At 48.3% G+C, this 27,731-nt stretch overlaps 1 protein-coding gene across 2 annotated transcripts in view; it reads right to left on the reverse strand.

The window, feature by feature from the left end:
• Positions 1-26,996, reverse strand: part of TNFRSF4 (TNF receptor superfamily member 4) — a 100,838-nt gene extending 73,842 nt beyond the window's left edge. Inside the window, exon 1 of one of the 2 annotated variants that reach the window (XM_069610087.1) lies at positions 26,310-26,996. In XM_069610087.1, coding sequence (XP_069466188.1) covers positions 26,310-26,574 — 265 coding nt within the window. In that variant the 5' untranslated portion in view covers positions 26,575-26,996. The remainder of the gene's footprint in view (positions 1-26,309) is intronic. The other variant, XM_069610088.1, reaches the window with a different exon arrangement.
• Positions 26,997-27,731: the final 735 nt, after the last annotated feature.

The following is a 27,731-nucleotide window of genomic DNA, read 5'->3' on the forward strand; positions in this document are numbered from 1 at the left end:
GAAAGATGGAAATGGCAACTTCCACAAAGCACAGCGATTGCCTCTTTTTCAATTTGAGAGTATCTGGATTCAGGGTGTTTCAGAGCCCTGTTGGAATGTGCTATTGGCAGAACCTGTCCTTTCGGTGTCCCCTGAGTTAGCACGGCCCCTAGACCATGGGGGCTCGCATCTACTACCAGCTCGGTTGGCAGGGCAGGATCAAAGTAGGAAATTGTGGCTTTATCAGCTAATGCCTCTTTCGTGGCCTCAAACACCACCTGGTGTTCTCCATTCCATGTCCCGGGCGTCAAAGCCTTTGTTAACCTTCGTAGTGGTTCAGATATAGATGCCAAGTGAGGGATGAATCGACTGCAATATTTGACCAGCCCCAAGGAGCTATGCACCACCAACTGGTCTTTAGGGGCAACTGTGGCTTTAATGTGTAATTCTTTTGTGGATTTGCCGAAATGCATTATTTGTGGAATATATTTTTTTTCTATTCGGAGTTAGGCTGTTTTCTTGGATTTTCAGCAGGACCGATGCGTGGCAGTGACAACTCCTCTGATGGTGCTTTGGAAGACCTCCACGGTCGAAGGAATGCCGAAAGTGAGCCACTTGTACCTGTGTAGGCCTACATGTGACGAGAAGGATGTGATGTAAAGTGACTCCTTGTGGAGCGGGAGCTGATGGTAGTCTGCTCGTAGGTCAAGTTTAGAGAAGTATTGTGAGCCTTGAATGTCGGCCAGCAAATTATCAATGGTAGTGTTGGAGTGCCCCACCCTCCTCAGTGCTTTATTGGGGAGGTGCATGTCTTCACAGATGTGAACTTTGTGCAGGCTCTTGGGCTTACAAGCTGAGGCAATGGTGGATACCCACCGCCTGGACCCAACCGCCTTCCAGATGATACTCGTCTCTTCCAGGTTAGTTAGTTCTTGTCCCACCATAAGCCTCAGGTGGAAAGGGACCCAGTGGTATCTGAGCACCACTGTCTAAAACGTTGGATCGATGTGGAGGTTTTCAGATGTAATCTAAGGCAGCTTATCCCTTCGGCTATGTTGGCAAACTCCGCCAGTAAGTCCTCAATGTCTTCCATGTGCAATGCAAATGTAAATTTGACAAGGTTAATCCCTACAACAGTGTCATAGCTCAACAGCGTGGTGTGTCTGTATCAATGACGTAAACAGTGAGGGCATCCCGATGAACGCGCCTTGGTCCTCTCCCACCTGGAAGATGGATATGCCCTTCTGGAAGGCTGTTCGTTGACCGACCTGGCACCCCTTAGATGGGTCTTTCATGCTGCAGCATGACCCATCAAAGGACTATGTATATTTAATAACATCAGTACAACACTCACCAAACTGCACTGGCTCCCACTGCAAGCACATGTTACCTTCAAATGCTGCTTCATCATCTCCAAGGCTGTTGTCCTGAAGTCCCCAAGCTACCACAATGAGAAACTCAGCATCCCCTGAAGATTATGATCCAACAGAAGTCATCTTTCCCACTTTTGCCAACCTCCAATTTTGTTTTGCACTTTATATGTGACAAAAATGCATATGATCAGTTGTGGTACGGTATATATGGGGGTGAGGGCAGTAAGGGGGGAACTTGTGGGGTCTCCTCCGGTATTTTTGCCACAAAGAAAGTGGAAACATTGGTAAAAAAAGTATTCTGCAAAAGTGTAGGTCGGCAGAGAAAATGCAGCAAACGTTCATAGAAGCCCAGATGTAAGGCCAGTTGTTACACCGCTCCCTGCACGAGCTGCGACTCTTCCTACAAAGACACGCCCCCCCCACGTCCCTAGCCTCTTCCCATCCAGCACCCAAACACACACGTCCCGACAGGGGTACCTCATTACCTTATCTGGTGTCACGCTATGGGGCACGACGTGGCATGCTTGGCAGGACTGGGGTTTATCGCCCTTCATGTGTGTGGCAAACGAACTGGAGACTCCATCACAGATACGCACGAAGAACTGCGCGACCCAGCGCAGCCCGGAACACGTGACTCGTTGCCTAGCAACTCTCAACGCTTGGGTATGCGTGTCACGTGATAATGGTCACGTGTTTCCTTTCCATGGTTAAAAGGAGCCCGGTTACGTAAAACGTTGCTTCACAGCTGTTCTCTCTGGATCACGTGTTGCTTGCGCTTCGTTTTCAAGTCTCCTTACTTCGCCAGGCCCCTGCTCTGTCTAACGGACTGCTCAGTGCCTAACCCTTGTCTGCTTTGTCTACCTTGGAACTGTGGATTATTGGTTGATGAACTATTTTGCCCAACGGATTGCTCGTGTCTCACCCCTTTCTGCCTTGGAATTTGGATCCATCAACGCCGACCTACGCTTTGCCTACGGACTGCCTTGTGTCTATCCCCTTGGACACTTCTGCTACTCGCTACCTTTCTTGTTACGAAGACCCCGTCCTGGGTGGTCACCTGCCTGTCTCTGCCGCCACGTCTGTCCCCCCCTGGTAACGCTTGCCTTCGACTCTCTGGGACTACGTTCCAGCATACACAACGCTCCTGCATACACAACGCTCCAGCATACACAGGTATATCGTGTCTTGGTTGTATTCACGAGATTTTGCATATTGAACAGTTACATAACCTTATACCTTCCTTTACAGCGCTCCAGGGGTTTTTCCGGTTGTTCTTGAGTCCTGGCTCCACGGACTACCTTCTTTGGTCCTAAGCATCACTCTGGCGGTATTCTTGTGGTTGTCAGTCTGATACTTGGGAACAGAGGGATAGCCCATACTCTGCACGACCAACAGCTGCGTAACAGACTGTGAAGCCATTTGGTCATCCAGAGTATGAATCCCTCCACCGGGGACCCAGTGACCGCTTTGATGCAAGCAGTAGCGGCCCTCAGGACCGACATGGCAGCCGCTACAACAGACATACATGACCGTCTTGATGCCTTACAGAGCACGCGTTACCCATTACCCCCAGACACCGAATTCGGGGACTCCGGCCCCTCGGAACAGCCAGCACCTATCCCGGCCTCTGCACCCACTCCTTTGTTGTTTCCGACACCCGTTCCTCTTGCTGCCCCAGAACGCTACCAGGGAGACCCTCGGAAATACCGAACCTTCATTAATCAATGTAAACTCCACTTCTTGTGCAGACCCTTGGCTTTCCCTGATTCAGTCACAAAGGCCGCATTCCTTCTTTCACATCTATCTGGGGTGGCGGCCACCTGGGCAAATCCAATGCTGGAAAACGACCATCCCGCTCTGTATGATTTCGACCTCCTCACAACGGAAATGGCCAAGGTCTTTAATACACATCATAAAGCCCAATCACGGGACCTTGAACTCCTAGACCTAACACAGGGTAAGCTATCGTTAATAGAATACATAGCTCGGTATAACCAGCTCGCCGCCGAGACTTCCTGGCCGGAGGAGAAAAAGGCGATTGTGTTCTAACGTGGCTTATGTAACACCATGAAAGATGCGCTTTCAGTGGTTCCTGCCCTTCCCTCGGTATTTCCAGATCTGGTGGATCTCGCTTTACAGATAGATGCAAGGAGGTCCGAGAGAAGGACAGAAACAACATTCGCTAGCCAGTCCGGTCAGGTCTCTTCTACCACCCCTTCCGAACCCATGCAAATAGGAGGCATCCGAAGCCCGATAACACCGTTAGAACGCGAACGCCGGAGGGCGGATAACGCCTGCTTTTATTGCGGGTTAAACGGGCACTATGTAAGGGAATGCCCCCGACGCCCTAAGAACAAAAACCCGGGTTTTCAGAAGGCTCGCCCATGATACAGGGGGCACCGGCGAGCCTGTCTTCAAGCACCTCTGAACCCGCCTTCGGCCCTGTCAGAATAGTCCAGGCCCTCATGAAGCCCACTAGGGATGTCACACATATGGTCCATATAGTGATTGACTCTGGGGCCACTGGTTGTTTTATCGATATCGCCTTGGCCCATCGTCTCAACCTACCCCTGGTCAGAAAAGAACACCCAGAACCCATACATGCTGTTGACGGCAAGTCCTTGTCGTCCGGCCCCATTCAGTTTCAGACCGCACCCTTGGAAGTATTGATCCAGAGCACCCACAGGGAAACCTTGTCGTTTGATCTTATTACCACGCCACAATTCGGTGTCATTTTGGGGATCCCCTGGTTGCGACAACACAACCCGTTGATTAACTGGGGGACAGGACAGGTCACGTTCGAGTCAGAGGTGTGTCAGCAGTTTTGTCTTGTGGATGGCGATACGCCCTCCTCTCCTGCCAATATCCTGGGCGTCATGACCGCTACTCGCAGTACTGACGCAACCTCCGAGACTGGGCCTTCACATACTGTGGGGGCCGTCCTGGCTGACATCCCCATCGAATACCACGAATACCACATGGTATTTGATAAAGCCACGGCGGAGGGTCTCCCTCCACATAGACCATACGACTGCCCGATTGATTTGGTTCCGGATGCGCCTATACCCAGGGGGAGGATCTACTCATTGTCCCAATCAGAGGAGCAGGCCCTCAATGAATACATCCAGCAGGCATTGCAATTGGGTCACATTCGTCCATCAAGTTCCCCTGCTGCCAGCCCGATATTTTTTGTGCCAAAAAAGGAAGGCGATTTGCGTCCATGTGTGGACTACAGGAAGCTGAATGCCATTACCATAAAAAACAGGTACCCTCTCCCCCTCATCTCCACACTGCTGGACAGGTTAACCAGGGCTACCATTTTTACCAAATTGGACCTAAGAGGGGCCTACAACCTGATCCGTATGCGACGTGGGGATGAGTGGAAGACGGCCTTCTGCTCTCGGCAAGGGTTATTTGAGTACACCGTAATGCCCTTTGGGCTTTGCAATGCTCCCGCAACTTTCCAGCGGTTTATCAATGACGTGTTCTCCGACGTCTTGGATACCTACGTAGTGGTATACCTGGACGATATATTGTTTTTTTCTCCCTCCTTAGAGGAACACATCGTTCATGTCAGAGAGGTCCTCTCTCGCCTTAAAGCGAACGCTCTGTTCGCCAAACCGGAGAAATGCATTTTTCATTCAAAGGAAGTGGAGTTCCTAGGCTTCCACATCTCCCCCGGAGGCTTGTCCATGAACCAGTCCAAGGTTTGTGCTGTCATGGAATGGCCGACTCCGACTAATGTTAAACAACTTCAATCCTTTCTTGGTTTCGCTAATTTCTACCGGCGGTTCATCGCCGGCTTCTCTTCCATCGTTTCTCCGCTGACCGCTCTGACCAGTCCTCTTGCCCCGTACTCTTGGACCCCCACGCAGCAAAGGGCGTTCGAGGCACTCAAATCCAGGTTTACTTCTGCCCCGGTCCTACAACACCCCGATCCCGACCTCCCCTACGTTCTGGAAGCGGATGCCTCTTCGTTTGCACTAGGTGCGGTGTTGTCCCAGCCATGTCCAGCCACGGGCCGGTTACATCCGGTGGCCTACCATTCTCGGAAGTTCTCAACAGCCGAAACTCACTACACGGTAACCGAGAAAGAGCTGCTGGCCATCAAGGACGCCCTCCAGACATGGAGACACCACCTCATGGGGGCAAAACACCAAACGGTGGTTTATACAGACCACAAAAACCTGCAAGACCTGGCCTCCCTGAAGTGCGTAAATAGTCGGCAGGTACGCTGGCACTTGTTTTTTGCTGCCTTCGATTTTGTTGTGAAACACAGACCAGGCCTCACCAATGGCAAGGCTGACGCTTTGTCCCGATCTCCCGGTGGTGAGTCCTTAGTTTCGTTCCCAGACACTTTATTAGGGAAAGGCCATGTTGTCTGCTTATGTACGCCCTCGCCACTCATGCTCACTGCCATTAGAGAATGGGTTTCTCAACATCCCCATACGCTCACGGAATGGGACATCACTCTCCAGGATGGGCTCCCTTTCATTCAGGGCAAGCTATTCCTTCCTACATGCGATGCCCGCAACCAGGCGCTGGCATGGTCGCATGATGCGGCCATTAACGGCCATCCCGGGCAACAACGCACCCTTGAATTGTTACAACGCTGGTGCTGGTGGCCATCCATGAGGAAGGACATAGAAAGTTATGTAAACACGTGTTCCATATGCGCACAATGTAAAACACGTAGAGGACGACCATTGGGGTTGCTCCTGCCATTACCCATACCTCCCAGGCCGTGGCACACCATTTCGATGGACCTCATTACTGATCTACCTCGCAGACAGGGTTACGATACCATATGGGTTGTCGTTGACTCATACACCAAAATGGCCCGTTTTGTTCCCTGCACAGGCATTCCATCGGCCCCAACACTAGCTCGCCTGTTTTTCAAAACGGTTTTCTGTCTTTTCGGTTTACCACATGTCATCATATCAGACCGGGGATCCCAGTTCACGTCCTGCTTCTGGCGCGCTCTTACCAGGCTTCTGAAGATCGATGCACACTTCTCTTCGGCGTACCACCCTGAAAGCGATGGGCAGACGGAGAGGGTTAACCAAGCCCTAGAACAGTACCTGCGCTGTCTGTCCCTCCAGTACCAGGACTCTTGGTTCAAGCTGCTCTATCTGGCTGAGTTCGCATACAATAATTCCCGTCATTCGGCCACTGGGTTCTCCCCTTTCTACTCTCTGTACGGGCAGCATCCTCGCGCCCTACCGCTCCCTGACTTCTCCTCGGCCACTCCTGCTGCTAACGCCTGCGTGCGTGATTTAGCGGGGGTCCATGCACATACTCTGGTCCACCTCCGCGAGGCTCAGGCGGTGATGAAGGCCAAAGCGGACCGTAGGCGGGCTGAGGCGCCGGTGTATCATGTGGGCGATCGGGTATGGTTGTCGACCAGACACCTGCGAATCCCTGGTTGTCGCAAGTTGTTGCCCCGCTTTGTGGGCCCCTATCGGATCGCCGGTATACTTAATCCCGTGGCCCTACGCCTGACTGTTCCGCGTGCTTGGCGGATCCACCCGGTTTTCCATATCTCCCTCCTCAAACCGTTCCTTGCTTCCACTCGCATCCTTGTTCCTCCCGCCCCAGTTTCTGTGTCTTCCCAGGACGTTTTTGAGGTCAGTGCCATCCTCGGATCCCGCTTCCATAGAGGCCGTCTACAGTACCTGGTGGACTGGCTGGGTTATGGTCCCGAAGACCGGTCCTGGGTTCCCTCCCATGACGTCCAGGCCCCTCTTCTGGTGGCGCAGTTCCATAAGGATAACCCGGCTTACCCACGGGGTCGTGGGTCGTTGCGGGGGGAGTCTGTTACACCGCTCCCCGCACGAGCTGCGACTCTTCCTACAAAGACATGCCCCCCCACGTCCCTAGCCTCTTCCCATCCAGCACCCAAACACACACGTCCCGACAGGGGTACCTCATTACCTTATCTGGTGTCACGCTATGGGGCACGACGTGGCATGCTTGGCAGGACTGGGGTTTATCGCCCTTCATGTGTGTGGCAAACGAACTGGAGACTCCATCACAGATACGCACGAAGAACTGCGCGACCCAGCGCAGCCCGGAACACGTGACTCGTTGCCTAGCAACTCTCAACGCTTGGGTATACGTGTCACGTGATAATGGTCACGTGTTTCCTTTCCATGGTTAAAAGGAGCCCGGTTACGGAAAACGTTGCTTCACAGCTGTTCTCTCTGGATCACGTGTTGCTTGCGCTTCGTTTTCAAGTCTCCTTACTTCGCCAGGCCCCTGCTCTGTCTAACGGACTGCTCAGTGCCTAACCCTTGTCTGCTTTGTCTACCTTGGAACTGTGGATTATTGGTTGATGAACTATTTTGCCCAACGGATTGCTCGTGTCTCACCCCTTTCTGCCTTGGAATTTGGATCCATCAACGCCGACCTACGCTTTGCCTACGGACTGCCTTGTGTCTATCCCCTTGGACACTTCTGCTACTCGCTACCTTTCTTGTTACGAAGACCCCGTCCTGGGTGGTCACCTGCCTGTCTCTGCCGCCACGTCTGTCCCCCCCTGGTAACGCTTGCCTTCGACTCTCTGGGACTACGTTCCAGCATACACAACGCTCCAGCATACACAACGCTCCAGCATACACAGGTATATCGTGTCTTGGTTGTATTCACGAGATTTTGCATATTGAACAGTTACATAACCTTATACCTTCCTTTACAGCGCTCCAGGGGTTTTTCCGGTTGTTCCTGAGTCCTGGCTCCACGGACTACCTTCTTTGGTCCTAAGCATCACTCTGGCGGTATTCTTGTGGTTGTCAGTCTGATACTTGGGAACAGAGGGATAGCCCATACTCTGCACGACCAACAGCTGCGTAACACCAGTGCAGAATTGAAAGAACCAGAAGATAGACCTTCTTATCTATGCCCCCAGAGTCTGGACACTAGTACCTTTCAACCACGAGACTCATCCTGTCACTTCGGGAAGGAGCTCAAGACCCTCCTCCTTAAAAAAATGTCTCCTCCCTAACCCGTAGGTCCACACACACTCTGTTCCCTACCTCATCCCGAGACTAGGCGATCTTGTCCACCCTGCTTCCTCCCCTAGTTGCTTGTAGATCACTTACTGACAAATGGCCCGCCCTCCTCTATTTCTAGCTCCATGCTCCCTTGTAGCTCCACTTTCCTCTATGACTTGTAAAGCTCTCCATTGCTTTCTGAAGCAAGGTCTGCACTTCAAACCCTATTAATAATAACAATAAAGAATGGGTCAATTTGGAGCTGCCCCCACTTTGCATTAAGAGATGCGATTATCTACAGAGCCAGTCTCGAGTCACTGAAATCGCTTGGGAAACCTGGTATTCCAATCCACTACTACAATGGAAAGCCCCGAAGATAATCTGCAGTTACTGAATGGTGCTTGATGGAGGTAATGCCAGTCTTAAGCTAACTCCTCCACCAGTCTTCACCACATACTACCGCTGTGGCCAAAATATCAGACTGCTGAAATGTCCAATCATCACAATATGCAGGCATCCACCCTGTTCCCACTTAGAGCCTTCATTGCAAAGGAACCTGCTAAATATTCCAGACAATTGATTTGGATCTCAAGCTCCCAGGAGAGTTGTAGTCCTACAGGGACAAGGTTACTCTCTAGTTGTAGGGAAAAAACGCTATGTACGTAGGTTACCTTTAATCTCTGCATTGCTCTGTAATTTAGCAGCGCAGTAAATGTGACTTGAATGGAGGCGATCCAGTGACACTAGTCTAACCAACTTCCTCAGCAAAACTTCTGGTCTGAGAAGGGCCACCCACATTTCTTTCCTTGTATCTTGAATTCTGCACATGCGAAGATGAAGTGTTGCGAATAGCTTTTCAGTGAACATTTCGAGTTTTAGCTCCCTGCTAGCTGCCTGCCCTGTGATAATTTTTGGCACTCAATCCTCACAGCAGTCCTTTGTCTCCATTACAGTTTAAGCACCTCACGGGTGCCTCAGGCTATTTTTCCCAGCTGTAGGCAAGGGGAACCCCCAAACATGTTAAAATGGGCACCCACGAACCCTAACATGTCCAGCTGCCCTCATCCACAGTTTGCGCTACCTAAACACCAGCTGATGCCGGGTCACTGTGTGAAAAACTACAAGCAGTGCTGCACACCAAGATTTAGCAGAGCACACGAGCGTCTGCAAACAACACAGTTTAACAAATAAAGTCACTCCCGAATTACTGCAAGTCTCCGGGGAACCAGAGCGTTCCTAGAAGTGAACAGAGCCCTGCATTTATGAGACAAGATATGATATGATAGGTTATTTTATAACATGCTTAATACCCAGAGGTTTCTAAGCAAGGACCCGGGGATCGAACCTGTTGCCCCTGAGCTATCTTCACTAGATGCACATAACTGTGAAATACAGGCCACAATATGAAATTTTAAAAAAGGAACAATCGCCTATATGTACCCAGCATACCTTACGCTGATCAAGTGCTCCTGCTCTCTCTACACTCTCCCTCTTCCCTCCCTCCCTCCGCATACTCTATCTCAGATCTCCTGCTCTCTCCCCTCTCTTTCTTTCTCTCTTTTTCAGTCTCAATCTCCTTCTGTTTCCCATTGTCTCTATCCCTCCTTATCCCTCTCCATTTCTCTCTCCTATGACTATCGTTGTGTGGGGGAGTTGCTCTTTCAGGTGCTCATTCCGCTTCTCACCTTCTAGCCCCCACTCATCGGGACTCCCTATGCATCGAGTTGCCAAGGACACCTAACTAACCCCAGCGTGCCGCATAGCCATTTGCCCTGCCTGCATCTGTTCGAAGCATCACGGGCGAGCAGGCTCCATCCTCGGCATCATTCCGAGGTAGGGTCTGGCACTCTATTCTTGAGCGCTGTGCCTCCTTGTTGTTTCTCCCCCCCCCATTTGTTATTGTGTGGCGTCTCAGCAATGATCGAGTGAACGCTCTGAACCGTTTGTGCTAATTTCGGTTTCTTTATCTAGGCCTTTCAGAATGAGAACACGGTCATACTCTGGCGGCAGTTCTATTCATATGTACTTGCCCTCATAGCTGCCTACGGAGGACAGCTTCCCTTGGTGGACAGGTGTAAACTTCAGTCCCCCTGTCAGTGGCAAGTGTGCCTTTCTGCCTTACTATATTCCATGCACACGCCCTGCAGCCTGGTGACTTTACCACACCTATGTCTACCATACAGACTTTTTCTTGGTTCTTTCCTGCTCCCCGCCCCAACAAGTAGCTTCATGGCCGCTACTCTTCTGGCCTCCTTCTATTTGTCTTGATGCATGGGCACAGGCTGGATCGTGTGGCGGTAAGTGTTTTTCCTTGTTCATTGGTGATATATTTCCCTTTTCTTTCAATGTGTCCTGCAACACTTTGACTAGCACTTATAATTTTGTGAACTTATGTTGATGTCTATTAGACTGAGATTTTGTTTTATTCATGTTCTGCAGGGTCCAATATTGGCTTTTTGGTCCTGAAGAAGGCAGTTTCAACCACTCAACGCGGCCGAAATGCCATCATGATCTACATGCCTTGGGCGTGTTTCACGTTTCTGTTATTCCTATGTTTTTGGCGTAGACCCTTGCCGTTTTTTTGCAACTTATCCTTTACGTCTATGTATGTTGTTTTCACATTGATTTATGCCTACTATGACCTACTTTGGATGTAGGCAGATTGTTATGGAAGTGAGTTTGACTTATGCTTTCTGTAACCTACCTAAGATGTAGGTTGACTGTCATGCATCTAACTTTGGTAGGCAACCAACATACATATGTCTCTTTATATTCATTTAGCTTTGCCTCTGATGTTTTGTGTTTGTATGTAACCATGTAAGCAATCACCTTATTCTTCATTGTCCTGTTTTTCGCTTGATTGTTTACTTGAACATATGAAATAAATCATCTAATTTTATATCTTATTGTATTAATTGGAAATCTTTGCTTGATTGCTAGAACACCTTAGACTATGTGACTTATTGCCATTTTGCATGACCAGGATGCCAAGATACTGGTGATTCATTCAGCTTAACCAAGTCTGTGTGGGAACAACCCCCCCTTTTGTGTATCAATTGCTTTTCAGTTCCTATTTACAGTTCCTACCTTGCCTCCGGTGCCACACTTTATGAACCACACCTTTATAACAAAAATTGGAATATTATTGCAATGATGATCCTGCAAATAAGAGGACTGTTTTTTGGATTTCCCAAAAATGTGACATCATCAATGTGTCGTCTCACTAGAGGTGGCTATGATCAAAGTATATATACGAAAACTACATGCAGAAATATGTGTAACATTTCAGGCAGCAAAGTGTTGTTGTGTGCAGTCTTTGTGTTCTTTGTTGGTCAAAGCATTGTCTCTTTTAACCCAACTAGAATGTCTGTGAGCACAGCATGGTTCGGTTATTTCCCTTTAAATTTGGGAATGATCCATAGTTCAAATTGTTTTGATTTCATGTTTTTTGTTTTGGCTCTTGGTAGCCGATCACGTCTGCATGCGCAGAACTTCTTCTCTTGCTTCACTTTCAACAGATGCAGGAGGGGTGAGGGTCTCTCCTTTGTAAAGCTTTACGTTATTCAAGTTCTGCCGAGCTCTTCTTCCTTCGAGTTTCACAGCAGTAGGGGGTGACCCCCTCTACTTTGTACGGTGCTTCGAAGTGGGGCTTATTCCAAGTGTGTACAAAACTATTTACAAGCACTTGGTCCCCTGGGTACAAACTAGGTTGCTTTAGTAAGTCTATAGGATCAATAGTTTGGCTGCCTTCATCAATCTTCTTTGACACTTCTCTCTGATTGTTGATCTGTTGCGAAAGAAAAGAAACACTAGCGGCCATATTTTCAAATAATCATGCATCTCATCCCCTACTGTTTTTGTTGCACTATGGGCATCAGTTTTTATTTCTGTGGGAGGAGCAAGGCTACTCTCGTACAACATCCAGTCACCAATGCATGAGGAGTTAAGTTGTGATCTGAACCAGGCTGGTTTCTCAGGGCAAACAGATAAATGGGTAGGCAATGCTGCCATCCCTTCTTTAAGGTCATTTTGACTATTCCTTCTTTTCGGGGTCTGTTTAGCCTCTCACAGATACCATTCGCCTGTAGGTGATATGCAAACGAAAACGTATGCTTTATGCCTAATAGAAGAGATAGCTGTTTGCACAGTTTATTTACAAAATGTGGCCCATTATCCGACCGCAGGACTTCGCACACACCACATCTGGGAAGCACCTCACATACGAGAACCTTGGCAACACATATGGCATCAGGGTGCATACATGGACCTGCCTCAATCCATCTGGAAAAGGGACATACTACCGCTAACATATATATCTGTAGCTATTGCATGTTTGCAACATATCCACATAATCTATAGGTAGATGCTGAAAAGGACCATTGGGTCTACAGATTGCTCCTCTCACTGTTTGCAAGGTATGCCCTGATGTGAACTTCTGGCAAACAATGCAGTTCACAATAAACTCTGCAACAGGTTCTAATAAATTGCAATCATGGTAGCAAGATTCTCCCTGTTTATGCACAGAATAGTGAAGCAGATCTAGCACGACTTTCAATAGTGCTAGAGGCATAACTGGCTTGCCAGGGCTATCCTGTTTCCATATAGCCTCAGTGGGGGATAAAGAACAACTCTATCTCTTCCATAAATCCTGCTCATCCTATGGAGCTCGTCCTTGCAGCTCAATTAACTGTACAATGGATAACATATTAAAAAAACTTCTTTTATCAGCATACAACGTTCCAACATTTGCTGAACATCTTCTACAGAAATATTTGGAAAACATGCTGTTCTTTTCACTTCAACATCTGTCCTTTGTTACCGTGAGAAATCATATCTGCCCTTTTACTACGGGCTGCGCATTTCACCACGGCGATAGCCAATTGGAGCTTTATTACCTTAATGAGATTGTCTAATAGCAATGCATGTTGCACTGGTGTGCAGTCTGTGTGGAGGAAACCCCTCCTTTTCCAACATGACAATCCTGCATGTATGGTTGACATCACATAGGCGGATTCAGAGTACACTAACTTCCTCATCCTCATATCCCTGGAGTGCGACGATAAGCACCACTAATTCTGCAACCTGTGCTTAGCAATGTGAAGGCAGTCCTTCACTTGTCACTACTTCAAATTCACAATAATGTGTTAACTTTACTACTGCCGATCCCGTATGCCTTTCTCCTGTTGTTTGATACATTTTTGAAGAACCATCAATAAATAAAATGTCCACCCCTCCGAGAGCATTTTCTCTAACATGGGGAATCTCATCATAGAAGTCAGTATACGTTGTGCAGTCATGTTCATATTCTTCCTTCTCTACGGGTTCCGCTATAAATGTTGCTGGATTCACTACTCTACATTTAAAAATTTTGATCACTGGGTTCAAAATAATCACTTTGTACCCTGATGCCTTTTGCATAGTCAATGTGCTTTTGGGTTTCTCTAAAATGATGAACAAGGATTGCTCGACGAATAACGTCATTGAACACCCCATTGTAATGCTTGCAGTTTTTTCAATTGTGAAAGCAGCAGCAGCTAACGCTTGTTCACAAGGATAATGCCCTTTCATTACTGGGTCTAAAATCCCACCATTGTAGGCTAATGGTTTATGTCCATGTCCCAATGCCGTTTTCTGTGTGACTACTGCTGTCATCGCTTCTCCATTTGAATGCGAGAATAAGTAAAACTCATTGTAATCCAGAATCCATAACAGTGGCTGTATAAATTGCCCCTTTTAATTCTTCGAATCCTTCAGTCATCTTATCTGCCAATGTTATTTTACTTATACCTATTTGTGCTTCGTTGAGTCCTTTCAAAAGCGGTTGAATCTATGTACTGTAATCAAAAACCCAGGTCCTGCAATCATTACACAGGCCTAAAAACTGTTGCATTGCCTTACTGTTTCAGGTGTTGGAGTTTTCATGATCACTTCTGCTCTCTCAGGTAACACCTTTCTCCCCTCTTGAGAGATTAGCTGTCCTATGTACATGACCTCTTCCTGGCAATACTGTAATTTCTCTTTATTTACCTTGTATCCTTTCTCTGCTAGTACTGTTATTAACTGAAGCAGATCTTCTCTGCATCTTTCTTCTGTCTCACTGCACACTAATATATCATCTACGTACAGAATTATTACTTAGGTCCATCTGAAGAACTCTATTAAAGTTTGATGGGGACTCACAGTACCCCTGAGGTAATCTTGTATGTTTCCAGGGCTGGTTTCTATATGGAAATGAAGTAAAATCCTTGGAGTGTTCATGAGGGGGAGTTGAAAAGAACGTGTTTTTTAAATTTAGGACTGTAAAATATTTGGCTTTAGCTGGGATGTTACATAATATCGTAGCTGTCAAATTTTCTCCTGGTTTGAGTTTTATTTTAACTGCTCCTGCTCCACTCAATAGACCCATGTCATAAGGACTGCTAGTCCATAAGATGCTTGGCACCTTTTCTAAATCTTCCTGGAAAAATTATGGTTTCTTTTTCACCAATCTCATCCTCTTGTGGTATTTCCCTATTCTCAACTTTAATCAAATAATAGAGTTATGAAAAATAGTAATTCATCATCTGAATAATCATCTCTAGACAATTCTTCATCTTTTAGGTTTCTTAGTCTGTATCCTTCACCGATAGCCATTACTGCTCTCCATTCTCTTCCCTCATCATCTGTCGCGTGAAAAACCACCCTTTCCTCTTACCACGGCTGCTTCTAGTTCTAGAGGGATAACCTGCCCTTCCTCATCATTCATAGGTATTTCTGGACTAAACAAAAATGTGTTAAGTATTCTCAACAATTTACCTACCAGTCTAGAAAGCCATGTCAACAAAATATTTACTCCATACAAAAACAGTTCTGGGTCTAAAGGAACCCATTGTAATGCCTTTTGGCCTGTAAATGCTAATATGAATTCTCTTACATTTATGTAGGGTATGCCTGGAGTGGAACGCAATATCCCTTTGTCAGTAAAAGATATCGTCATGTTTAGTTTTGTCATCAAGTTACATCCTAATATGTTAACTGGTGTCTGCCAATACAATAGTGGCATAGACACGTCATGTTCTCCTATGAAAAGTGATAATTCGTCAGTAAAAGGAACCAAACCTGCAGCCCTTAGAGAATTCCTGTGCATTCATGCTAAACCCAGACATTGGGCCCTTTCCTTCTTGAACACAGGAACGAGTTGCTCCCATGTCTACAAAGAACGGAAATGTCTTGCCTCCTATCATTACTCTGACCCTAGGTTCCTCTTGTGGGTCTGGTGTCACAGATAGTACTAATTTGTAGGGTATAGATGTGTGTGATTGAGCTGAAGCTGCAAATCTGTATCAGTACTTCTCTGAGATGTGCATTGATCCCGTCATGGCTGCAGAATTTGGCAGCTGGGTCCGACAGCAGAGGTGTTGCTAGAGGGTTCTGGGGGCCAGGAGGCTATAGCCCGGGTCTTTTGGTTGTAGCCCCAGATAGAAGCTCTGGGGCTACAACCAAAAGGCTTGCTAGCCCTGAGTCCTGACAGTCCCAACATTAGCATAGCCCCAGATCTTTTCCAGACCTAGCAATACCCCTCACCGTTAGGTTGGGAGTGTGGCCATTAAGCCCTCCTAAAACATCCAGGATACAAAAATGGCACAGGAAGCCATATTAGGATGCACTATGGTTCACTTTGATTGCTTTTCCTCAATCACAATAGTGGCTCCCCTCTACGGCGTGTACATTAGCTTGCATTTATTTTTATTTACTTATTTGGTGTTTGGCTTAATATAAACCTTTGACCAACAATATTATAAACAGAACAAGTTGGAGCCACTTTGTATTACTACATACGTCAGATGGCGATGTTGAACAGGGTCCACTCACTTTCACTGGTACAGGAGTTCCAGGGCAGAGGTCTGCAATGGGAGTGATGTCGAGAAAACCTGGATTAGGTGCACTGATAGTGGAGCCCATCTCGGATATACAGATTTGTAGGTGCCCCCAGGGTGGTAGCGGTAGGAGAATCAATCTACTTATGAGAGAATCCTAGGCAGAAGTCAGTTAGGGGAGAGATGTTGAACTACTTGGGAACTCAGCATGAGGAGGCTCGAAGGGGAGGGGGTCACAGCACAGTTCATGGGCTGCAGTCAACAACAGAAAAAGAAGGGTGGGGCATCCTGGAGTACATTCTCAAAGCCACTGGGTTATAGATGATACATTGTGGCCTGCTCCCTGCCGTGTGTTCCAGCTACAGCTCGGGCAAGGGCGGAGCCAGTCTCAACATTTTGAAGGAGCTGTGTGATGGTTTTGAAAGCTATTCTTGAGTGGGGCCATTAATCCATTGCGCTGTCGAACCTCTGCCCATCCTTCCTCTGAGCCCAAGAGGCTGAATAGCTGGTACACCTTCCTTTGGCCCATTGGATGCATCTTTCGCCCCACTTCAGAGACTATTTTACAAAGTGATGCTAATCATTGGCGGCTTGGGCCATCTAAAATCTGGACCAAGCATTTAAGCCTTGCATTCGTCATAGGGGGTATACTAGGCAGGCTTTTGTCCTCTACCACTCTATGTTTGCTTCTGCCACATTAATGACTGTTTAAATGTAAATACTCTGCTCCACCAGGTGAGAAGTTTGACAAGCTCTTGCCATCATATTCCCTTTTCCATCAGAGCGCCGTTCTGAGCATCACAGCAGAGTGATACCTTCTGCCTCAAAGTGGAAGGGCTTATGCCCTCTCAAGCCATGGGTTGGCACCTCCCTGGGGTGTCAGAGATGTAATGAAAAGCGAGAATCACTCTCCAAGACCCAGACATGGATTTTCCGCAAGAACCAACAGAAGACGCCAACTACCTGAGAGGGCACCCTAACATCAAAGTGCCTCCAATTGGTGGTAATGGTATGCAAAATACACCACTCCACTGGCCGCAGGCATGGCCAACCACACACAACAGTATACAGCAAGGACTACGACAACAAACCGGTCATGCTTTTCACATAAGTTCTCTGCCTACCAACACCAGACTATGCCTCAACAACTCTTGACAGCAGAATGTGGTGCAGTCCTATTATAAATTCTGGCATGCTTAACACATAGCTAGTCTAACGCCACCCATATTCTTCTCAGCACCCATAAGTTATGTTATGTTATCAATTCTTATATAGCGCACTGTCACCCGAAGGAATCATGGTGCTTAAGGAGAGAGAGAGCTGGCACCTAGGAGAGTTAAACTAAATGGGTTTTGACCCTCTTTCTGAACTCAAGATAGTTAGAGGTTTTTTTTTTTAATGGCCCGTGGAAGTTTATTCCATAAGGATGCTGCGACAATCGAGAAGGCTTGACCGCCTACACGTTCCCGATTGTATCTTGGCACCAGAATTTTTTCGGCAGTGACGGAGCAAAGATTACGGGTAGGATAATAGCGAGTAAATTTAGCTTGGAGATATTCCGCTCCCTGGTTATGAAGGACACGATGGACAATACACAAGGCCTCAAACTCCTCGCGCTGGGCCACTGGGAGCCAGTGCAGAGTCCAAATCACCGGAGAGATGTGAGCTCTGTAGGGAGTATCAGTGGCCAACCGAGCGGCCAGGTTCTGTTGTCGCTGCAACCATTTATCAGCTTCTTAGGTTTGGACAGATATAGAGAATTACAATAATCTATCGGCGATAGTACCAGGGCTGCAACCACCGGGGGACGCAGTGGGGCTGGAATCAGAAGCAGAACCTTCCTAAGAGTTTTTAATTGGAAGTGGCCGGCCTGACAAACCGCTGTAACCTGTTGGTCCATAGACAGAGATGCTGATAGCATGACACCCAGGTTTTTAACTTTCTTGACCGGGGTTGGTAAGGAACCCAAAGAGGTGGGCCATAAGGAGGACGCCCAAAGTGTAGGATTAGGAGGGTAACCCACCACCATCACCTCAGTGTTATCACCATTTAACTTGAGTCAGTTGTGGCCCATCCAGTCCCCCACTGCTGCCACACACCACCGCAGGCACGACGACACCTCAGATTGATCAAGATCTAATCGAATCAATATCTGAGTGTCGTCGGCATATGAGTAGCATCTGATGCCGAAGAAGCGGATGAGACACACCAAGCCCCAGATATAAATGTTGAACAGGATAGGGAACAGGGAGGAGCCCTTTGGTACCCCACAGCTAAGGCGACAAGAAGCAGAAAGAAAGGGGGGCATTGTGAGGGTCTGTGTACGTTCCGCAAGGAACGACCTAACCCAGGCTAGTACCTACCGTGAGATACCAAACTGGGCAAGGCGGGACAGCAGGATGGAGGTGTCGACTGTGTCGAAGGCCGCTGATAGGTCCAACAGGATCAAGGCCCCCACTCCACCAGTGTCCACCAGCCTGGTCATGTCATCCAAAACAGCGATAAGAACACTCTCTGTGCCTCGGCCAGGATGGAACCCGGATTGAACCGGGTCCAAAAGATTAGTAAATTCAAGATGGGAAGAGAGCAGAGGGGACACCAGTGACTCTAAGAGCTTAGCCAGGAAAGGGAGACTGTCTACATGAGTTGCTTTTTACACCTGAGCCTGGCCAGCCCTGCTAAGCCTTTTTCTGCCAAATGCACACACGCATTATATGTGTCCACCAAGACCTGCAACACCTTGGACTTTGGTCGTCTGATGGTGTTCCCACCAACAGCACATTGAAACTACAATAATGGTAAAATTGGCGCTATACAAATGACAAGTACAATACAATACAAGTCTGAAGCTACAGGACTTCGAAGCATTGGGTCTGGGGTTGAAGCCCTGGGTGTTTTTTAAAGGCATTTAAATGTATTAGGTTCAATGCATTCCGGTGCAAAACAGAAGAGAAGCCCTGATTCTCACCCTAGTACTTGGGGCTCAGCTCTCTACGGAAGATGTTTGCTGTGGTGATGTGATGCCCAAACATAGTGGGGGCAGTGTGATGCACATATAGGGCACAGTGGATTCTGCAGTATCCTAGTGCTGTAATGAAGGCATTTTCTATCACCACTCGGAGAGGTGCTTGTATCGCACCACAGAAGGTTGGAGTAGATCTGGCTGAAGCCAATTTTGGGGATGGGATTGCATAAGAGACAAGGTTTGCGTGTACCTTTTAAGGGTGGATGTAGGGGAGATGTGTGCTCTTTCCAGCTCTATTTATAACCATTTCACATGACTTACTCCACTAGGTCTGTAGCTAGGCCTGGTCCACAGAGATGCTCAGTTAAAGAGATCCACAATGCACATGCGGCTTCTGCCACTGTCCTTCGTCCCCTCCTCAACCTTCTCTAATGCAGAACTTACAGAACACCCTTAAGATGCACTTTCCCTGCCCCAAATCCAACATTCCTGCCTTGGGGCTACCTTTCAAGAGGTTTGCTTTTGAATTTGATACGGTTTCCCCTCCTCTCACCACCGGTGCCACTCGCAGGCTCCCTTCCCCCGTTGTAGAGTTCCCTATGTGTACCCTCTGTTCCCTCAACCTTCTTTCAAGACCCCTGCCTCACTCATGTGCTCCTTCTAGCCACCCTTCCTTTTGACTACTAATCCTAGACTCCTTTGTACGTGGCCCCATGGGTGTGGGTCTCGCTGTGAGTTGTCACAAGGTGTTTACCTCAATAGATGACTATCTCTCCTAATCACTGCCTACCTGTATACCCGAACCTATAGCTCCACGATCATTGTGCCCACACCTCAGTCTCTCCCATTACCCTCCAGCATAGTTGCCCGCCAGCTTTCACCCGACTGTTCCTGCTGCTCTCATCCCCCAATAAGGCTACTAAGGTCTTGTTGGCACATTAGTGTTTCATAACTTAACATAACTCTCAAAACCCCTCCCTGTGATGAGGCTGAGGACCTCAAAAGCAGCCAGCCTGTCATGTATGCTACCATCAAGGAACATCCCAGCCCTGGAGCAATATTATAATCAAGCTTAGGACACCAACTTCTATTACCTTATATTAACTTAAAAATCAGAGTGGTCCTCGTGTGCAGAGGACTAACTCTTTAAATCTTACTTCAATTATATATAAGCTTTTTGGATTACAGTAAAATAGGATTTCATCTATTTTTGCCTTCCTTCCAATAACGTTCTGTTAGAAGGGTTTATCTGAAAATGTCCACTAGATTGCAGCATAGACCTTACAACATATGGATTCCTGTATTAAATTGAAAATTAAAAGCAAGAAAGCAAGATCTGCGCTGCCATTTAGTGGACATTTTCATACTGGACTATGAGGCAAATTGAAACGGTCCGTACGTATGTATGCTTTCCTTACTACTATTAATTTTATGGAACATGCATTTTACAAAGTAGGCATTGGTGTTCAAAATTGGAGTCCCAAAATGACAGGCCTGAAAACTTCTGTTAGCCTCGTGTCAGAGAAGATCTGAACGAGTTACTTGATCAAGTGGTGCCATGTATTCCAATTATCCTCCACCAAACCCTAATCTGTTTTAACTCTTTTGGTGAAATGAAACAAGATTAAGTCATGTGTGTCCTGTAACGCAAACTTTTCTGGTGCTCTAATACTAGTGAAGTAGGTGGAGAGTGGTGCAGTGCAAACATGGATGAACATACCCCTCTTTTGGGGATAGCCATCTCCTTTGTTTCTGGACCACTATGCAGCTCTGCTAAGATTTATTTAAAAAATATAACAAATAGAAAAATGTTAAAAAGCACACAGTAACAATTCCCTCTCCCTTTGCCTGGATCTGTGGTCATTTCCTGACCTGCTTGTGCTCTCTTCCAGGCGCTTGCACAACATTCTTACCTCAGCATTTCCTGCCCACAAGGCAGGGATGTCATTTAGGAGTTGCCAGGGGTATCACTTGCGACCTCTGAGGCCTCCCTTGCTACCCCTAAACAAAAAAGAGTTTATTTTAAACAGGTGTTTTTTATTGAGGCTCCTGCGACCTTAAATGGTTCTGCAGATTGGTCAAGTCGCCTCATCTCGAGTTTTGCAGTATTCCTGTGGCATAGGCACAGATATAGTGGCAAACTTGGTTTCCATTACTGCCAATCAGTCTGGCAGATTTGACTGGGGATTACGAGTGGTGGCTTCGCAGTAAAAATCCAATGGATGCCAATGGAAATTTGGCAGATTTAACGTGAGCAGTAATTCTGCCCATTGCAAATCTGACCGTTTTTGGCATTGAAGTTTAGCAGTTACTGTGGCCAGCCGCATGTGGCTCTTTGTTTCTGGAGTGGCTGGTTTTCTGATAGCTACAGCCGGTAAGATAGCTTAGTGGGTTGAGCGCTTGCTGCTGCAATGTGTGTGAGCTGCCGGTTGCAGGTTCAACTCTCGGCAAGGTCAACTCAGCCTTTCATCCTGCTGAGGTTGATAAATGAGTACCAATACAGGTTGGGTAATGCTGTATGTATATTTGTTCTATCTGAAGCGCTTAAGCGTAAGTGCTATATAATAACACATCATTATCATTTTTCCTTGGACGTCTGCTTGCATTCACAGTAATTTGGTAATAGGGGTCTATAAGCTGCTGATATTAATGATACATATGGTGCTCCATTCTTGTATAAATGCATATCACTTTACGCTGATATATCGTAACCATATGTTTCATAGTGTACTTAGAAACAATGCTATGTGATGCCACTTCCTGTTTTGTCATCGCTTCCCGTGATGTCACTTTGGGTGGGATCAAATTACATCACTTCATGTGATGTCATCAGAGGTCAAGGGTCGTGTGATGTCCCTTCTGCTACCCCTGGCATTTTGGTGAAATGACGTCCCTTCCACAAGGTGGTGCACAAGCAGCACCCAAAGAAACCCAATAACACAAACGTCGCATCAAAACAAGACTCAGGCAAACACCTGCGAAATTCACCTAAGCTCAATGTTAACTGTGTCCGTCTCCTCGCGTCTCCTCGTGCTTTTGCGTCCTCCAGGAGGATCTGTGTGGGTTACGTTATGCAGCAACAGCATATTATGGCCCTCAAATATCAGCGAGCTCGGAGGACGATACAAAAAAGAGACCAATATTGTCATACATTACCGAATCCTGGCTTAACCTTAGAAGTGGTGAGCTGTAAATCACTTATTTGTATTGTATTATTTGTTGTGTGTTTCAACTCCATCCCAGAAAGAAAATGCTGCACTTATGTACTATGCGAAAGGTATACGAATTTAAAGCAGAAGGAACTTCAATCGTCAACCAATGCTGAGTTTCAATCCGACGCGGACAGTGGAAAGCCAGCACTGATGATTTGAGCTGCGTAACACAGAGCATGGCGCACATCCCAACCCTGGAACCCTCGGAGATACTTCTGTGAGGACTTGAAGGAGCAAAGGACTGGCCTTGACTTCAGAAACGAAGTCAGGATTATGTTTTGCTGGGCGTCTCTATTTCGATGCTTTCTACCCCGACAGTCTCGCGGTGTCTATTATGCACGCGCGACCACAAGTGCGTAGGGACGCATGTTCCAGACAGCCCACGTGGCTGCCCGGCTTTCTACTCCCAGAGGGATCTACGCACACGGCTGCGTGTCTGTACGTGGCCCGGCACAGCGCGACTTCCGCCAGACAGGAACCCCATAAGAACGGCCGGTGCGAATCCAGAATGCGCAGTCTGGGCGGACAGCCGCAGCCCTCCTGTTTAAAGATTATCCGATGAATCTGGGTGGAAAGTTGGTATTCTTTGCAAACGATGATTGTATGCGAGGTCCTTCTTTGTACAAGGGTTGCCTTTGACATCACTCAAATATTTGTTTCTTTTCAGGTCCTTCGAATGACATGAAAAAAGCATTGGTGATATTCGCTGCATATGTCTTCTAGGCTGTGTTTCAAGGCCCAACTAGCACATCCCCATCCCTCTCCTACCTTTACCCATAGCGACTGGAAGCTGCTCCAGGACAGTGTAAGCACTATACCTAACTTTTTTCATAATATTGCACAAAGCCGCATTTTACAAAGCATGGTTCTACTCTCTCCAAACACAAAAGGTTAACGTTTTGGGGGACCTGCGCCGTCAGGGTTCATGCCCGGATTTCATGGTTGTGGTGGCTCTAGTCTAGAGAAAACAGGCGGTAAAGTGCACGTGCGCTCAAGGACACAAGGACATAACATATGTAATTGTGAGTAGCAAGATCAATCGGTACTGATTGTAATCACCTGGGAAGGAAGGTCTAAGCGCCCCTGACAACATGAGGCCAAATGCAGGTCAGTTTAGCGGAGATACCCAGCCACTGGGCCACGGACCTGGCCTACATTTATAACCCAATGATAATTTGCTATTTTACAAAGGACTCTCTGCCACAGTGACTTTAAGCTCCAAGTCTATGGATGTTCCAGTTAACGCATTCCTAAGCAACCTGGACACGCCTACAGCGGGCACAGGAACTGATGTTCCAGTATATATACACACCTACATGCACATATATGCACACGAATGTATAGAAGTGTAACAGTGGGAATGAGGTGAAAGCAAAACACTGTCAGTCAGTGCCTATCATCCTATTAACCAGGCCCCCACTTAATCGACCATTTTGACCAGTCACCACCAATCTTTACCAATTCCTTTGAATATGTATTAGTAAGATTTGTGAGCATCCCAATGTGTTGGGTCCCCCAAAAGTGCACTTGGTTATGTTTTCTGGGGAGACTATCATTGGTACAGCTAGTGCAGGGAATCTGGGAGCTACAGTGTACCAGGAGCTGTAGGGGCCGGTGCAGACCAAAATCACTGTATGGGAGAGGGTACAGCGGCAGAAGAGAGAGTGGGAGAGAGGAATCGGGGCGATGAAGCGAAGGCCAGAGAGAGATCCAGAAAAGGCAGAGACTGGCATTAGACGGGCAAGGAACCGAAATAGCAGGGACGGGAAGAGAGGCAGTGTTCTGGGTAGGAGAAAAGCAGGCCCATTGGGGTAAGTTAGGAGGATTCATAGGATAGTCCCCCAGTTGAGTGTGGGGGTAGGAGGTGTTCTCCCCCTGCACCAGCCTGCTATGCCACTAATAACAGCTATGTGTAAATAACTCTCCATCTTGTATCTTATGTGTGGTATTATAAAGCACAGACTTTGCTGGGAGCAACAGAACAAAGTAGGGTCACAAAACGGCAGGCATCCATGGTATGGCCTGGGAGCGGGCCTAGGGCTGGTTCTCCAGAGGTGGGCTCTAGCAAATTGTGAGGTCTCCCAGGGGTTGCATAAGAAGCAAAGTGTTTAACCTTTTCATGAGCTGAAGGAGTCAAAGCTGTTCCAGTTGGAACTGCAATGTTGACCCAGTTGGCGGGAGCCAAATGTCCTTTTCTGCGTTTTCTCCCTGTGGGGTAACTTTGTCTCAAGCCTGTAGATGGACGGCCTCCTAGACCTGTGAAAGCTCTCTGAGTTGGAGAGTTTTGCGGAAAGGCAGGTGGCACCTGTCTTGTATGTAATGCACGCTGTCTTGAACAGCACTCTGGGTGCAATGGTTAGTCAAAGTCTTTGTTTTAGGATTGCGGAGTATGGTCCCATTTTTTGGCTCTGGTCAGCGTGCTGGACTGCCATTACAAGGGTGACGTCTGGGGTAGCAAGTCCAGCGAGGCTGGCAACGCTGTCGTACAGATGTGACATCACACGGGCCCCAGCTGTGGTGAGGTATTCCGACTGTTAAGCAGGGGTGTTGCTAGGTCAGGAAAAGATCAGGGGCTAAGCTAATGTCGGGACTGTCAGGACTCTGGGCTAGCTATAGCCTTTTGGCTGTAGACCCTGAGCTTCTATCCGGGGCTACAACCAAAAGACCCGGGGCTGCAGCCCTCTAACCCCCCCCCCCCCCCCCTCCTCCCCCAGCACCGCCTCTGTGTAGGAGAAAACATGTGATCTTGCAGAGTAGGGCTAGTTGAATGGGGATTCTTTCGTTGCATCATGTTGGAGGAGGGAGAGATCGAGGTAAATAATAAATGCGAGCGAATTTTCTGTTGGGGCTACCCGAGGAAAGCTCCCCAACCGCACGTTACTGAGCGACCTTGGGTGGCAGATATAGATGGTATGTTGTCAGCAGGTAGGATGTGGTGATTGTGGGTATTGGCAATGTGACAATGTCATGAAGCGTGAGGGTCCTTGTTTTGCAGGTGTGATGAATGCTGGTGTGCCGAGAGTTGTGGCAGCATCAATATGCAGCTCGTCAATGAAGAAGCTATTAATAGATTTAGTTTTCCTACCGATTCTGGGATTCCTTGGTTGGGGGTAGCTGCTCGCAGCTTTATTTTAATTTTTTTATTTGCATTTTTAATTCGCTCAAACAGCCCAGGGGCATCGAGGGCTGTTACAGGAATATGTCTCTTAGTTGCGACTTTATAACGTGCCTAATACACAGAGGTTTTTAAGTGCGGCCCGGGGGTCGAACCTGTGTTGCTTCCCGTCATCTTGTTTCCAAAGCGAGCACGTTGCAACTGAGCTATCCTCCCGGGACAGCTTTGAATAGGGGTTTGCTGCTCCTGCTATTGTTGAAGAATAGTGGGTGGCTTTATCCTTTGTGATACGCAGGGATGTTCGTAGGTCTAGAAAAGATCCAGGGCTACGCTAATGTCGGGAGTCGGGGCTAGCTAGACTTTTGGTTGTAGCCCCTCAGATTCTATCCGGGGCAGCAACCAAAAGACCCAGGGCATTAGCCCCCCTCTCTGTCCCCCCATGCTTCTGGTGATAAGTGCCCGATGGGCCCTGCAAATGCCACGAGATCGTTGCGACGTGTATGCCAGCGTGTCTCCGTTGTGTAGGTGTTGTGCTTGCTGTTGATTAGGTTCTGGGTGCAGCAGGGTAACTCCTGGTGTCACATTGTTTCAACAGGACAAGTGCATCTAGCGGTTGTGACATGGTTTGGTTGAAATTGGATGGTGAAGTGTGGGTGTTTTTTGTGGCATGTGGCACAAGGGTCTGATCAAGAGCATCTCGGGAAACGTTTCTAAAGGGACGGCACAGCCCTCCGGTCGCAAGCGCTGCCCCTGGTGCGACGCCCAGCCGGTCTTCATCACGCACTCGGTGCACGCGAGCAGGGCAGCCCCGACTTACCTGGAGGGCAGCTGGAGCAGCACCTCCCGCCATACAGGTGCTGTGTTGGTGAGCACGCCTGGAGGCACAGTGCAACGGGCAGTAGCAGCAGGAGGCAGGACAGCCGCGAAATGGGCAGACTCGGGCCGAAACCCTTCCCTGGTGGGGCCGGAGTCACCTTCATCCTCGTCACTGGCCGCAACTCCGGGGCGAGGGAGAAGAAACGCTTCGAAGCGCCTCCGTTCACAGAGGGGCGCTGTACAATTCCCCGCGTCCGCCCGTTCATTCATTCATTCATTTATTCCGAACCCAAGCTCCAGAGAAGGAGCAGCGTCACCAACCACACACACTACCTCAACTGAGACGGTTCCGAAGGCAGGCGGCTTTTTGCAGGAGGGGGATCCCCAAAACCCTTAAGCCAGCTGCGCCCGCCCCCAGATGAGGTGAGTGGCTCTTTCAAGTGCGCGCCATGCGCTTCAAGGCTCGAGACTCAGGAGAAATCGTCACTTTTGGGAAAAAAAAACACGTTTTTTTACTGCGCAACCTAGTCGCTTTTACCCGTTCATGGAAAAAACAGACTTAGCCACAAGCTCGAGGTGCGTCATAAGAGGCCGGCGGAGAGGGGGGCGGGGGTGATGGGCATAGAAGGCACACACTGTGTAGCGTGCCCGGCAAGAGGAGGGCCATTCCCCAACCCCAGTGGCTACCAGAAGAGGCGGCCTGTGGGCCAATATTGCCGAGCCCGCGGTGCAGACCCTGTCACCCTTTCACCGATATCCCTACGCCACATGCACGCGTGTAACCTTGCGCCTCCTGACTCGCAGCATCCACAGCCACTGCAACAGTGGGCTGCATGTATTCAATAGCTCTACAGCCCCTGTAGCCTCGCCCAACTATTACAGCCCTGTGACCTGCAGACAGCTCCGCCGATGCACTTCAGTCCTGAGGGCATGCAGCTCCCCTCCGTGCCGCAGCCCATGCAAAGTGCACCCCAGCTGTTCCAGCACTCGGAGTGGGACGCATACACACAGCAGGGTCAATGCACCTCAACCCTGGCATGTGTGCCCTCCAGCTGTTCTGATAGTGGAACCCACAGACAACTATCAGAGCACCCAATCAAAACTCTTCACCCGCTGCTATTCAAACACGAGCGCCTTCGCATTGCACCAATGCACGTTAATATCCGTGCAGCAGCCCCTTCGCATCCCCACTCCCCTTGCAAGTAACAGCTCACTTCTGACTTGCACCAACCACCACCTGCTGTCCCAGTACTGTCTAGAAGCCACAGATGGCACAGCCATTGCACCTCGTACTGTCTAGAAGCCACAGATGGCACAGCCATTGCACCTCAACCTACTGCTGTATGCTAGTACAGAGGACCCACGCAGCTCTGGGCCATGTAGCTCATTGCTGACCCGCTACAGTCGTTGCAATTAAACGCCG

This window comes from Ambystoma mexicanum, chromosome 8 (genome assembly GCF_040938575.1).
Source record: "Ambystoma mexicanum isolate Mex_15411 chromosome 8, UKY_AmexF1_1, whole genome shotgun sequence".
NCBI lineage: Eukaryota > Metazoa > Chordata > Amphibia > Caudata > Ambystomatidae > Ambystoma > Ambystoma mexicanum.